The sequence below is a fragment of the Ictalurus punctatus genome, chromosome 29 (assembly GCF_001660625.3).
Source record: "Ictalurus punctatus breed USDA103 chromosome 29, Coco_2.0, whole genome shotgun sequence".
NCBI classification, from domain to species: domain Eukaryota; kingdom Metazoa; phylum Chordata; class Actinopteri; order Siluriformes; family Ictaluridae; genus Ictalurus; species Ictalurus punctatus.
The window spans coordinates 10,033,211-10,049,362 of record NC_030444.2 but is presented as its reverse complement, the minus strand read 5'-3'; the positions used below and the strand labels follow the sequence as shown (position 1 = coordinate 10,049,362).

Here is a 16,152-nt window from a genome sequence, read left to right as displayed (position 1 = left end):
CATCTGCAAGCGAAGTTGTTATCGAATTCTTCAGCGTCTGTGAACATATTTTCTTTCAGTGATGCATATTGATCCATAACAAACTGTAGATGTTCACACCACGAAAGACTAACACGCGCCAATTGATTGGTGAAAATGAACACGGGGAGGAGAAACGAGAGGTTCTGAAGTTACGGCGCTCTCATTTTCTTTCTACCCACATTCATGGTACATTGAGCTTGTTGTCAGTTTACTGCAGTTTTTTAATTGTAATTTCAACTCTCTCTGCCGAGAGGCAATTTGTACGTTTGAGTGCTTTGCTGAAGGTGATGTTTAAGTGTCTGGTGAAACGGAGAGACACTAATGCCATCTTTAAGAGCTTTACTCCAGTGATTAATATTGTATCACTGTGAGACTCATTATCCCCTTTTTGCTATATATACTGCATATAATAAGTGGTACTGTGAATGTCTTTTGGCGCCTGTGTGTGTGTGTGTGGGGGGGGTTTCATCTGCAGGTTTTTATTTAAAAAGTCAAAACGGTTTCCTTTTGGTTACCGAAGTTAATTTTATGGTTAGGTTTAGATGTTGCATAGCATTAATTAGCTGCATGTCATAATAATGATGTCAATGGGAGGTCCTCAGAAGAATAGTAAGACAAACCATTGTGTGTGTGTGTGTGTGTGTGTGTGTGTGTGAGAGAGAGAGAGAGAGAGAGAGAAATGAAATGATTTCTGGTGCTTGTAGCCACAGATGAGAATGAATAGTTTGTGCAGCATGTGGGAAATTAGACTGCTCAGATAGATGTACAGTGTAATATTAACGGACTGAGACAATCAAAGAGACGCCGAGAGCGCACTCACACACACGCACTCACACACACACACACACACACACACACACACACACACACACACACACAGTCACACACATTAGCATTGAGTGTGATTTGTTCATCATGTGCAGTTTGATAAAAAAAAAAAAAAATGCTGTGTTGTGAATAATCTATTAACTCCTCAAAGTTTGAAAGTGTTTTCAATCATGTCTCCTACTGCTGTTCTGTCCCATCTTTCAATCTGTGACTCAAAACAAACAATCACTAGCAATAAATAAACAGCCATAGTAATAATAGCTATAATGGAGTGACTTAGTTGGGGAAAAAAGAAACACTAAAAGTTTAAGGTACAAATATTTGTCACTTTTAACCTGTATAAGCAGGAAAGCCACAGTGCTATACTATGTCTAGGTCCTCTGACTAAAGGTACAGGAATATAGCTGCTAATATAAACAAAATGGATTTCGGACAGGGTACGTTTTATTCATGAACGTCTATTATTGTGACTGATAATGCTAGTTTACATGCTTAGCATAAGCGAAACTGACAATATTTATGAAGTCTTATTTATAAATGCTAACAATTCACACTTCTAACACTCACCGCTAATATAAGCCAAACAAGTGGGATTTCTGACAGGATTGTTTATTGTTATCTAGCATTTTCTCTGTTCATGGTAGCTAGATGGTTGATATACCCTAACCTGATGAAATATATATATATATATATATATATATGGGCTTTGATTTTTGAAACTTTGCAGACTTTTTACATTTAAAGCAGCTCTATAACACACTACATGAAAGGTAATATCTGAAAAACCATAATAGGTGCACTTTAATATAAGCTAACCTGACAGGATTTCTGACATAATTTGTAAGTCATTTTCACAAATGTTAATCATTTTCACTATTAACCCTAGCTCACTGGCTAATTTGAGGGAACTTGGCAGGATTTCTGACAGGATTATTTAAAGTCATATTTATAGATGCTAAAATGCTGGAACATTTATTTCTAATATAAGTGAATCAAACAGGATTCCCGACAGGGATATTTGTCTAGCATTTTAACTAATAAATGTTAGCTAGATGGTTGATATATGCTAACCCAAGCAAATTTCTGAAAGGATTTCTAAGTCATATTTATAAATTGTTAATGATTTTCACCCTTAACAGTAGTTTGCTGGCTTACGCAAGCTAATCTGACAGGATTTCGAACAGGATTTGTAAAGTCACATTTACAAATGCTAATCATTCACATTGATAACATTTATTGCTAATATAAGCTTAAACAAAGGATTTCTGACAGGATTTTTAAGTCATGTCCAAATTTTACTTATCGTTCTCTCTGCTAATGTCAGATAGACAGTTGATACGTATAAGCTAACCTGTCAGGATTTTTAAGTCGTATTCATAAATCGATTTCACTGCTCATTCTAGCCCGATGTTATATGCTAACCTGACAGGATTTCTGACAGGATTATAAAGTAATATTTATGTTAGCTATGGCTATTTGGCTAACCTTGCAGGAAACTCTTCTACTTTTCCAGGTAGTATTCCTAAATGTGAAATTGTAAAATCTACTAGGAAAGAAAATAAAAAGGTTCCTCAGAGGTTCTTTGCTTCCTAATGGAGTCCCTCAGGAAACACTCACACATACAAATTTACAGTTTTAATTTATAAACACTTGTCACTAGGGTGCTATTCATATTTGTATCTTTAGCTAAAGGACCTAGAAATGCATTACCAATACTGTTCATACAGTTTAAAAAAAATTTCACCCTAAGGACTGACCACTGTTGAAATTAGCTTAACATTTTATACGTTGCGGAACAAACTACAAAACGGCTAATTGGAGGTTTACGATATAATGCATGCCCCACTGTAGGATACATGCCTTGTATCTTTAGTTAGTGGAACATAAACATTAGTGAGGTACATAATAGGACCTGAAGTACCACTGTGGGGTACATTCTCGTTTTTTTCTACCCTAGTTTTCTATACAAATAGTAATATAACACTGTCTCTGTGTTTGTGTGTGCAGCGTTTAGCCGTGCCCCTGTGCCCATGGCCGTGGTGCGGCGAGAGCTATCATGTGAGAGTTACCCCATCGAGCTGCGCTGTCCCGGCACTGACGTCATCATGATCGAGAGCGCCAACTACGGACGCACGGACGACAAGATCTGTGACGCCGACCCTGCGCAGATGGAGAACACGCGTTGCTACCTTCCAGACGCTTACAAGATCATGAGCCAGAGGTATCAAACGCACGTCAGAACGCAGAAGAAACGTGTAAATAGCCTGTGGATCTTGTAGAGGCTCAAGATGCCACTGTTGGTTTTCATAGTCTCTGAGCAAACTGGTACAGAAGTTCTGATCTCTTTGACTATTTATTCAGTATCGATTCAATCATAGGCATTATTTATCTACATTCTGGCCAACATCTATGTTATTGCTCGAGAAAGGCTTGGGATGACGTGTCTAACAAACCTTACATACACACTACCCTACTGCATGCATTCAGATCAATTGTGTCCAGCTAAGATAAGCCAGTTAAAAAGCAACCAGATTATCGACACTGATGTGTGCTGATTAACGCTGGATTTCTAAAGGTCCTGCAGTCATCAGTAAATGGAGTTTAAACCCAGAAAATCCCACATTTTAAAGCTTTAAGCCACTTTTTCAAATTGAAGCTGAGGTCTGGGTTGTGAACTTGCTCTGTTGCACTTGGGAAATGATTAGGATCTGGTTGCGTGGGTCAGTTGTTTTCATGGCTGAGGTATTTTGTCCTGAGTGACTTTGGAAATCCTTGAAAGTTCACGAAGATGCTAAAGCCTGACATTGAGAAATACATACATAACACTATATTGTGTTGGAGGTCATCATTGGTTAGCAGTTATTTTGATTTCAGTTCAGATTCTTAAAATAGGAAGAAGGAAGTAATAGGGTTCTTTATTCTCATGTATTTGAGCTTGCCAGTCCCTCCAGGATCGCAGAACAGAATGTAAACTCAAGCAAGCTCCGCAATATTTGGAGGAGCTTGAAATGTTTCAAAATCCTGGCAGATTTTCTACAAATTTTGGCCAAGACACGTCATGTGACGTCATCACGAGGCACGTTCAGCCAAAGCCCTCTTCGATTCACGTGCGTCAGATATGAGTGCAGGATGATCACGATTTCGCCAATTCGTGTAGTTTTCTGCAAGAAAAAATCCACACTTTTGATAAAAGTCGCTGAAAAATCAAGTATTTTTGGCCACGACAATCGCAAATTCTGTATGGACTATCTTGCTGGATAATATAAACTAACCTGACAGAAATTCTGACAGGATTATATATATATATATATATATATATATATATATATATATATATATATATATATATATATATATGCGCTAATAACCATCGCCACTAACAGTCACTAACCAATCACAAACACCATTTAGGGCATGATAAATCCTTTTGATAAATGTCATCATTTTCACTGCTAATGCTAGCTGGGGGGTTAATATAAGTGAACCGGACAGGACATTGAACAATATGTATGTTAGCTTTATTATTCGAAACTGGAATACACGCCTCCTCAAGGATCCTTTCAGTCCTCTATGGGCTGTTTTACAAAAATCCAGTTTTGGATTTTTACGCGTGGAGTCCGTATTTGACATCGAGTTCATGATAACGTGTGCAAACCACACACAAGGAAAGTTCCTTATGGTTGACCACACACAACGATGTCATAGCAGCGTGTCCAACAGCTGGTGATGCAGAAAGACAACAAGTGACGAGAAGAATGCAGATTGATGGCGTCACTCGGTAAAGCACTAGCCAGCCTGCTAAAACAGGCACTTGGCTTTAGATACAGGTTACAGACAGAGAGACTGTGTGTGAGAGAATTGATCCTTTGTGTGTTCCGCTGCTGCACAAACACTCCCATATAAACCTACCCTACAAATGCTTAGCAACAAAAACAACACCACAGTCAACAAGTAGTGCTAACAACAAATATCCTGTTCTTATATCTGCTCCCCAAACCGGAGTGAGAGACTATTATACAAGCCCTAAACTCCTACTGCATTATTGATATGCAGCTAAAGACTGTGTACTATGATGTCTTCACTACAGACTGAGCAGAAGATCTTTGGGATTTTTTTTTGTGTGTATGTGTGTGAACAGCGCTCACCATGTTGCTTCATTAGCATGTGAGGGAATGAAAAGCGAACTATAACGCCACGCGAGATCGGCTAACGGCGCCCCCGGACTCGAACGCCTGCCGCAGCTGTTGCTAGGATCCTTCTCACCGTGTAAGCCTATTAGAGAGAAGACAAGGAAGGAACTATCCAAACACACACACACAGAGAGAAAGAAAAGCTTTTCAAAGGAACTTCTGTGGGTTGGTAAAGCTGAGCTTTACACTAGTGAATTGCTGGAGAGAGATCTTCTGTCAGACACAAATAAATAAATAAATAAATAAATAAAGCACGTGGGTAGAGACACGTGCCGGATTTAACATCCTTTAAGTCACGGTTCTTTTCTGTCGTCTAGTCGTTTGTGTCTTGTTTACCTTCAGATTGAGCTTTTACATCATTGAACCAGACGCTACAGGAATGTAAGTTTAAACCGGGATCGTTCTACTCCGTTGGTGTGGCTCTTTCTCAATCATGAGTTGGATGGACTTGCTATCTGATAGGTCTGTCCGGAAATGCTGCTCTTCCTAGCATGGATTTGAACTCCAGTGGGAATCGAGTCAGTTTTCCAGGCCGCGGGCCACCTGTCCGAGTTCTCGCGACTGTCCTGGCAGTGCTCATACAAACCGCACACACACACATTCGCAAATCCAGCATCGCAAAGCTAACCGGAGGTGCTAATATCAAAGGGTAGTGCTTATGTGAAGTGAAGGCCGTCAACACCACTGAGGACTCGCGCCTGTCAATACTGATTTCACACCCAAACATGATGTCTTAAGTACTGGGATTTTCAGCATTAGTGCACTAAACAAGCAGATATAATGCAGATATATAAGTATGTATAAAATGTAGTAATAATAATAATAATAACAATAAGAAGAAGATGAAGAAGAAAATCCCCAAAATTATTGAATGCATATTCAAGATTTCATTTTAATTAGTTAGTGAGCAAGCAGCATATACAGGCTTCACTGCCAAGATATTTTCATAGATGATGAGCCTGTTGGTTTGGCGTGAGTTCCCTTACAGCTGTTTAAAATGTCATGGGATGATTCCTCACAGCTGGGGATTTGCGTGTGTGTGTGTGTGTGTGTGTGTGTGTGTGTGTGTGTGTTTGTCAGACATGATTTAAGGTGCAGGGGAAACTATTCGGACCATGAATCAATGTGCAAATAGTTTCCAGGATTCGTTTTTTTGCAGTAGGGATGGTGAAATCCTATGAAAAGCCTTTCGTTTTGTTTTGGGATTTTTTTTTCCGTCTCGGAGCATTTGTCCATTTTCTTCACAGTATGGACTAAAATAGATGTATTTCGATTTCACTTGTTGGAGTCGCCAACATCATTTTATCGGGTAAACCTAGCATATAGGTCAGTAACTGACTGGAGCCGACGTGTCAGGTCCCGTCTGCTAAGTTCAGCAGTGCTCCGAGAGCGTCGAAGGACCGGTCCTGTCCAGTTGTTAAATCGAGGGCAGCTCTCTAGGTAGTCAGCGTGGTCGGGAAGCATTCGCTCCTGAAATCCGTTCCTGTTCCAAAGGCGGATTGTAAAACGCAAGACAGTTTGAGGTCCTAAATCTGTTGAAACGTGATGGATCAAACTGTTCTTCCAGCCAGAGAGAAACATTATAAAGTCTGATATCTTTGGCACACTTTTCTGGCCACAACCTCCAGAAGCTCAAAGGATGTAATCTGATTGTTCTCTGTACCTCCATGTATACGCGTATTCTCGCGAATGCCGGGAAAGCGATCTTTTGAACGCTGTGACACAGTAAGCATGCTGGAGAAAGATTTTGTTACTCGAATCAAAACTGTTCACGAGTTCCATCTTTAAAAGCTGTTAAAGAGGATTTTGTGAAGCACTTAATGATGAGAAAATGACAGGAAACATTTGTCTACCATGGCCACTTCCTATGAAAGGAGGAAGTTTCTGGCTGCATTTATCGAAATATACCAGACCCTTTTGCGAGTCTACTTGTCTCCTAGCTAGATCTCATATTAGTGTTTGGTAGAATTGCCGGAAGATGTTTGTGGTTAAAATGAATAGCTCCAGGGTTTGGAGCCTGGGGGGTGGCCGGGTGGGGTGTGATAGTTGATGGGGTGGTAGGCGGGCTCAAATCCCACCTCTGTGTTTGCATGTTCTCTACATGCTCCGGGTGTTTCCTTCGAGTACTCCGGTTTCCTCCCTCAGTCCAAAGTCGTGTGTTGTAGGCTGATTGGCATTTCCAAATTGTCCGTAGTGTGTGAACGTGTGCCCCGAGTTCCCTGGGATAGGCGCCAGGCTCCCCCACGACCCTGTGTAGGATAAGCGGTATGGAAAATGAATGGATGGATGGAACACAACTTCATTTTTCACCACTTTTCCCAAATTCAGGAACTGTTTTGCAGAAATATCGATGTTGCATTTTCAGTACTATAGACTCAAAGGAATGGCTAAAGACAGCATGTTAGTGTCGTATTTTCTGAATGATCACAGCTGCGCTAAAGTACATTCAAGTTTTCTTTATTCATGCTACAGTTAACACCCTTTAAAATGAGCTTAAAATCGGAACATACCGTAGAATATCTTTTTTGTTATTTATTTCGTGTATTTTTTTATGAGTAATTGTGTGTGTGTCTGTTTGTGTGGTGAGGTTTAGCTAGCTTTTACAGTTAACATGATAGTTAGCCTTAGTTTCATAGCTAGTTATGTCATTCTGGATGATGACTACACACTATTTAGGGACTAATTAACTGTAGTACACAAACGTTAGACAAGCAACTAGATGTCAATGCTTTTTTAAGCTACATCACCAGTGAACCGAATGCTTAAGGAAATCAAATGGAAAAACCAACTCACCGAAGGGGAAAGGACCCAGGACGTGTGAAAACCACTACCATTTGCAACTGGTAGTGGTTACTTTTAGTTTGCGCCGATTTAGTCCACTGGCTCAGTAAAAAGGATCAGTCTTATCAACCAAGTAGAAAACACACTCTTCTAGCCACAACCTTCAGAATCGTAAAGGTCGCAATCTGATAGTTTTCTGCACCTCTGCACTTCAAAAAGGCTCGGTCTTACGAGCCAATGGAAAACAAGAAGGCTGGACTGTGGTCCCAGGTTGGAAAATGGAGGAGGTTTTTTTTTCTTCTCGCAGTTTTCTCACTATTGGGAAAAACAACAACATCCACCAACGTATGCTAGTGGTGATTATTTATTTATTTATTTATTTATTTATTCTCTCTTTCTGCATGCTAGGGTTTTCTTGTTAGCAAAGGTGGACCATGAAAAATTCTGTGCCATGCTAAGAACGACCCAATACCCAAATAATATGTTTTGTAGTCGTCCTGTGGTGATCCCTTTCCACTGATAGATGGAGTAGAAGAGAACCTTAGCATTGTGCGTAGCCACAGATCAGAGCAATGTCTGCCAAAATAGCAACTCTTTTTATATTTCAATACCTTTCTTTTCTGCATGATTGGGTCGCAAATGTTAATGTTATTGCCATGGTTGATTACATTCTCCCTCACCTAGCCGTGCTGGAGTATGCCACTTGAAAATGATAATTGAAATCAACATTCACGCTCTGTTTCTCTCTCCAGACTCAGAGGTCTTCATGAGCAGTAGTTACAACCAATATCAAACCCATATATCAGCTACTGCATGGCAGGATCAAACACACACACACACACACACACCCACTTCCTGTATCAAGAGAGGCTTTAAAAGCCAGCTTAATTGTCTCAATAAGACAAATTAGCACTAGTAACAATCATACAAAAGCCATGTTTATTATCTTCTTGTCTACATAAACGATGGCAGCAGTGATGAGTCTGGGCTCATGTTAGGTTCTGCCGCCATGTTGCCACACACACACACACACACACACACACACACACACACACACACACACACACACACACACAGAGTTAGCAAGTCCTTTCTATTTTCTCTTTCTATGTAAATTGTCTTGCGTTTTTGTGAGAGTGTAGAGAGACTGGGTGTCAATTCTTGTGCACGTGTCTTCATCTGTATGCTTGTGTATGTGTGTGAGTGTGTGAGAGAGAGAGAGAGAGAGAGAGAGAGAGAGAGAGAAAGACAGGCAGAGCTCTCTCTTGGGGTTTTTTTCTCTGCACTAAATCAAATCAGATGCTTGAAAATTTCTTTAAGTGTTCTGCCAGATCTGTGTCTCATAAAACCATCCAATGAAATATCACGTTTTTTGTTTTTTTTTCCCAGCTACAACCGTTTTGCATTAAATGCATGGTTCTGAAAGCGAGAAGGAGGCAGTGGATGAGAAGCGTTTCTCTATCATCACGCATACATATAGTACAGGTCAAATGAAGTAAAAGAAACTGCAGAAACATCTGGTCCCGAAACATTGTGTTCCTTTCATACCACTGAGAATTTGCAATTAATAATTAATGTATTATTATTATTATTATTATTATTATTATTATTATTATTATTATTATTGGGGATTTATTTGTTTATTTATTTACATTTTATTAACAAACAGCATATATTTTTATCCATTTATAGTTATACTTAATGTTGTGTAAAGTTCATTCCTGTTTTCACGTACAGTATGTTATGATAGTCATTCCATCCCCTACCTCTCTTTTTGTTTCTGTAAAATTTTCGCTGGGGGGAAAAAAAAAGTGATCGAAAAACTCTTGAAGACTTGCTTTCTACAGAAAAGGGATAACGCACTCATCCTGGAGACTCCTTTCATAAGTTATAAATAAACATCTCCTTACAGAAAGCCTCCTCATATCAAGTATTATATGTTACTTGTTAAACAGCATGTTTTTAACACTACTGTCACAGCTGCTATTATAGTAAATGAATAAATTATCTTCTGGCCGATATGATTTTAAAATTGTAAGACCAAAAGTTTGTGTACACCTGTCCATTACACTCGTACCGTATGTGGTTCTTCACCAAACTGTTGCCAGAAAGTTGGAAGCACACAATTTTGTAGGATGTCTTTCTATGCTGTAGCGTTACACTTTCCCTTCATTGGAATGAAGAGGCTCAAACCTGTTCCAACACGACAAGGCCTCTGTGCACAAAGCGAGCTCTATGAAGGTTGGAGTTGATGAATTCGAGCGGCCTGCCCAGAGCCCTGACCTCAACCCCACTGAACACCTTAGGGATGAAATGGAACGCCGACCGCACCCCAGGCCTCCTCGTCTGACATCAGTGTCTGACCTCACTAACGCTCTTGTGGCTGAATTGGCAAATGACCACAGGCGCATTCCATAATCTTATAGAAAGCCCTCCCAGAAGAGTGGAGGACATTATAACAGGAAAGGGGGACTAAATCCGGAATGAGATGTTCAACAAGCACATGATAGTTAGGTGTCCATTAACTTTTGGCCATATTGTGTACTGTATTGTATGCAGTTCGAAGCACACATATTTGCCTGCTACATTTTGCATTCATGACTTCAAGAAGTACGTTAGCGTCTCCATTGAAACCATATCCTCATGCTAGTAAAAGCAGGCAAGGGTCTAATAGAACTGTCAGAGAATGTTTTCTGATGCGGGCAACTACAGGAAGTCAGAGCAATGAGTGTAGCAACGGGGTGGTGTAGGCGAACTTGACGAGGTTGGAAATACGGTATATAGATCCATTCTGGATCATGTCCAGGGCTTGGCTGGCACTCCTGCTTTCTTCAGTCCCTTTTCAAGATGACAAATGACCGAAGAAGCTACAAATGTACAAAAAAACTAAACGTATAGAGTTTCATTCCTCGGTCTCATAACTATACACCTTTCCTATTAGTTTTAATGTAGTTACTGAACAATTTTTATAGAAGTGATGTTTGAGGTGCTTTAATATGAACAAATGAATATAAAGCTGGGGATTTAATGGTTTAACAAGAAGATTAGTGTGATCTGCACCAATGGTGAAAAATCCATCGAACTGTAATGCCGTTTTGGTCAATTTTACTGGCCAACTGATGTCAGGATGGACAAACTGTCTGTTTTGGTGCCTTTGTATCAAAGTAGAGGCTGCACCATAGTTTTTGTAGCCTGATATTTCATCCCAATGTACACCAAATAGACTGACAGTTAAGAAATTGACTTTTGTGTGAGAGAGAAGACTACGTCTTGGTCATCTGAGGATATTTGCGGTGCGCCTCGTCCTTGAAGTTGACTGTGATGAGATGAGAAAAGGAGAGAATGGAGATAGAAATGTCTTTCCATCCTCAACCCACTTTCCCCCTCCGTCCTACCATGGATATAACGTTTGTAAATCGATACATACTCAAAACAGGATGGCATTTCCTTTTTTTCCAATATCCAAGCCAAGATTCTCTCCAAAAACCCTAAACGGAATATTTGCTTTGGAGGACCGGGAGGGTCTTAGCGCCCATTTGGTGATGTGAGGAGACAGAACAAACACGCCACTGCCTTTTGTCATCTCGCACTGCGTCTGGGTTTTGCATCTCCTCCGAAAAAAAAACGAAACGTGGTGTATTGAAAAAGAAAACGTCTGAGAGGCTCTGTCGCTCACGAAGCCATCTGGTTTGTGTTTTTCTGCAAACTGGACGTGTGAGCGAGTGACATCTCTGCATAAGGAGAATTAGCCCTTGCATTGATCTGATGTAATTATCCTGAGTTATTGCATATGACCTCTCCAAATAAGACGAACTCGCTCACATCCATCATATAAATCGCAGGCCTGCGTATCTGTTTGAACGTGATTCGCGTTCGAGTCTGGAATATTGAAGTAATTACGGAAAGGCACACACGCCAAAGGAATGGACGGCAGCGCAGCGAAGGGTCACACGTGAAACATATAAAAACCGGGACTACCTGTGCACCCTGGGATCCAGAGGTCAACGTGTACCACATGGGCCTAATTTCAGCCTCCAGCTAATAAAGCCTCAGGTCTAGACTCTCCATAATCAGTTTCACTGGAGAAAAAATTATAAATAGGTACTTTGGGCTGCTTTGCTTTCCTGAAATTCATACAGATTTATTATTATTATTATTTTTTTTTTTTTAAACGGCCCTGAATTAGCAAGACTACAGCACATTTGACCAAAAAAATGGTTTATGGGAGTGGAATTTGGTGCAAACCCTTTAATGAATTCTAAGCCATGTAATGATGTTCAAACCTCAGAAGGTTAAGGAAATGCAGGCTTCTTTAAAAACACACACACACACACACACACACACACACACACACACACACACACACACACACACACACAAACACACACACACACACACACACAAATATCTGAATAAAATTAGGAGGTTTAGAGAGATGAACTGTTTCTGAAAGTAGGCTTGCTCCCAGAATTTAAATCGTGGGCTCATCACCTGTCTAGTTCTCATCACATGCCTGGAATCAAAACTGGGTCAATATACTTTTGAGCTTGTGAGATTTCAGACTTGTTAAAATCGTTTAAAAACAGACAAAAACAAACAAAAAAAGATTTTGAGCTTGAACATGATATACACATGTGGATTAAAACTTTTCAACAATTGATTAAAACAATTCCAACACTTACTTAATATGTGACAGTTTGGGAGTTGAAAGGACATGTAATATACAGAATATCCCTATGCTTTGGTTTTCTAACTGCCCCCAGACCTTTTCTCATCCTTTCAATAAGCTTTTAGACCCCGCACCAGAAGTTTCCATTGTTGACCATCCCAAGATTTTCGAATCAGGAAATGATTTTGAATCACCTGTGAGATTGAGGTTGATAAAAATATATCCTATAAGCACAAACACTGATATATAACTAGAATACATTCAGTGTTTTACAGCGTAAATTGACAAATTAATGGCTGAATGTTGGTAAACCAAAGATAGATAACCTTCTAGACAAATTCAGCTAACTGGCTAGGTATCTTACTACTAATGTTACTACGCTAACTAACAACAGATCAGGTAACTCTGTAGTTAGTTATCCGATGATCTAATACGTTTACTTTTCTCAAGAATATATATGTTTTCCTCCACCTGAACACTACGAGACGAGGAAAACTTTGCTATATGCGGACGAGAGTCGTCACAAATTGGTTACTTCGTTGACCATAGATTTACCTCACCAACATATTTCCATGCTCAATGCTCGTTCATTTCAGGGAAATCACCAAATTGTCCTGGTCTAGACTCGGGTACGTATACTTAAAATTCTTGTGTTGACTCATCCATCTATATTTCTTGACTTCCTATGTGACATCTGAAGGTTTACCACACATTAGTGAAAAGTCTAACTGTTTAAATAAAGACACAGCATATAAAGGAAATGCAAAAAAAATGAAAGGAAACAGTGGCTCTGTTATGCCATAGAAGCATTTGACAAGCATGAGTTGGGTATATTTGTCCCCTTGCAGGATGACAGTGTTCTCATCCAAAGGGCACGAGTGTTCGCTGAATAGTTTGACGAGGATGACAATGACATAACTTTATATAATTCTACGGCTTTCAAAGTCACCAGATCTTAAGTTCAGATGTGAGAGTCTTAGACAACACTCTCATCCACTATCCTCATATCAGACGTACATAATGTAGGGTATGTATATACTGTAACTTATGATTGAACATTGTTTACAGTGTTCTATATAAAACAGATGACAAAGCACGTTAAAAAAAAAAAAAAAAACAAACACGGAAAACTTTCATATACGTAGAAATACATCGAAAACCCGATCGCTGTTTGAGCCGAAAGGCCCTTGAACCAGAAACTTCAGAAAAAATGTCTCCTAAACCTAGAATCTTTAGCTGGGAAGTCATATCACAGGCTGTGTTTATTTGACAGAATGGAATTTAAAAAGCAGAGTTATTGGTTTGGCAGGCAAAAGGACAGATATGAAAAGAGGCATCAGAGGAAAGAGCTTTTGACAGGAGAAATGGGTATATCTCTCTGAGGAGCAAAGTAAACATGGCAGTAATAAAAGCACTCTGGTGTTCTGTCATTACTACATAGTTTAAGCCCAAATCCCATGTGTGTACACGCACACACACACACACACACACACACACGCACACACACACACACTCCGTATCTCACTATATTGTGTATTAATAAAATAACAAAGGCGCTGCAATGATGAATATATGAATGTTGATTTTTTTTTTTTGTCGTCATGCTTGTCTCTCTTTTTCCCGCTCTCTTTCTCTCAATTCACATCAGGATTTCAAGGCAAATTTGCCAAAGCCGATATGAGGCAGTCTGAAATAAATACCACTCCTGATATTGAAGCCAACATGTACTGTACAGTCCCCTCCAAAACTATTGGAACAGCAAGGCCAATCCATGTGTTTGTGCTATACACTAAAGACATTTGAGTTTGAGATGAAACGATGGATATGAGACGAGAGTTTAGGATTTCATCTTTTATTTTCTGGTATTTACGTGTGGATGTGTTAAGCAACATAACACATAGAATCTTTTGTATGAGACCACCCAATTTTTAGGTGAGGAAAATATAGGAACACATAAGTCTTGAAGTAAATTAAAGTAAATAACACTTAATATTTGGTTGTATATCCCTTGCTTGCAATAACTGCATCATGCCTGCGATGCACCAACATCACGATCTTCTTTAGTGCTGAGGTGAAATGCTGCTCGATTGGGTTAAGGTCTGGTGATTGACTTGGCTAGTCGAAAACCCTCTACTTTACCCCCCTGAGAAAGTCCTTTGTTGAGTCGGCAGTGTGTTTTCGATCATTGTCTTGCTGCTTGATGAAGTGCTTCCCGATTCATTTCAATGCATTTCTCTGTAAATTATCAGACAAAATGTTCCTGTAAACATCTGAATTCATTCTGCTGCTCCCATCATGAGTTCCATCATCAATAAAGATTAGTGAGACTGTTCCAGAAGCAGTCATGCAAGCCCAATCCATGACACGACCTCCACCATGTTTCACAGATGCGGTTAATCTTGGTTCCAGAACTTTTGTGGCTCATCTCTGTATTTCTTTGCGAATTCCAATATGGCTTTCCAGTTCTTAATGCTGATGAGTGGTTGCATCTTGTGCTACAGCCTCTGTATTTCCGCTTTTGAAGTCTTCTTCGAACGGTGGATTGTGATACCTTCACCCCTGCCCTGTGGAGGTTGTTGGTGATGTCTCTGAATGTTGTTTTTCTGCACAGCTCTCACAATGTTTCTCTCATTAGCTGTTGTTCTTTTCCTTGGCCGACCCATTCGCTTTCTGTTACTCAGTAAACCAGTGATTCCTTTCTTTTTCAGAACATTGTTGTATTGGCTATGCAAAATGTTTCTGCAATGCTTCTGATAGATTTTCCCAAAATGGCTTGTTTTTCTCCCGTAGACAGCTCTCTGATCTTCATGTTGCCTTATCCTTTTTAACAACAAATGCAGTCTTTACAGGTGAAAGTGAAGGCTAAAATCAAGAGTACATGTTCAGAGCTATTTATTGTTTAAACAATCAATCTAACAGAACACACCTGGGTGACAAGAAACACCTGTCAGTCACCTGATCCAATATTTTTGCTCGCCCAAATTGGGTGGTCTGATACAAAACGTTCTACGTTCTATATTGTTTAACACGTCTACATATAAATACCAGGGAATAAAAGCTGAAATGCTAAACTCTCTTCTCATATTCATTTTTGATCTGCAATGTTTTCAGTGTACAGCAAAAAACAAATGAATTGGCCTTGCCGTTCCAATAGTTTCCGAGGAGAATGTAACTAAAAATGGATAAAAACTGCATGCCATCTTTTAAATGAATACAAATTGTCTGTGTTGGCTATGGTATAAGAGGAATACAGCACTTTGAGATATGTTTTCTTTTACCAGGAATTATTTTCTGATAAGAGCACATGTTTTATGTCATCTCAATATTGGTCATTCTTTCGGGGCAAAACAAAAACAACGAAAAACAGGCCCGTCAATGCCCAGTAGTCTTCCAGTCCACACTGCATCAAACCTTACAGCAACAGCTGCAATATAATCTGCAGCTTCTCCTCCTAGAGCAACTGGCGGAAATCTGAGATGCGCCTTGTACATTTATTTAAGGGATATTTTCCTTGTGTTGAAATGTTTCTCAGTGAAGAACTAAGTGCACCTCTGTCCTGCCTCACTGGGCTTCAACGGCCTACGCATCTGCCAAGGTTTTACATCCTTCCCTTTTCTATGGCCAGTAAGTTGGCTGTACTCAGCCGTGAGCTTTCCCTGACAG

The 16,152-nt window shown here is 39.7% G+C and overlaps 1 protein-coding gene across 12 annotated transcripts in view; it reads left to right on the top strand.

Annotated features, from left to right (window-relative positions):
- The window catches only part of LOC108260972 (adhesion G protein-coupled receptor L3), a 338,157-nt gene that overhangs the window by 143,215 nt on the left and 178,790 nt on the right, over window positions 1-16,152 (top strand). For all 12 annotated transcript variants that reach the window (XM_047152306.2, XM_017461737.3, XM_017461736.3 and 9 more), the window contains one exon: window positions 2,857-3,070. In XM_047152306.2, coding sequence (XP_047008262.1) covers window positions 2,857-3,070 — 214 coding nt within the window. The remainder of the gene's footprint in view (window positions 1-2,856; window positions 3,071-16,152) is intronic.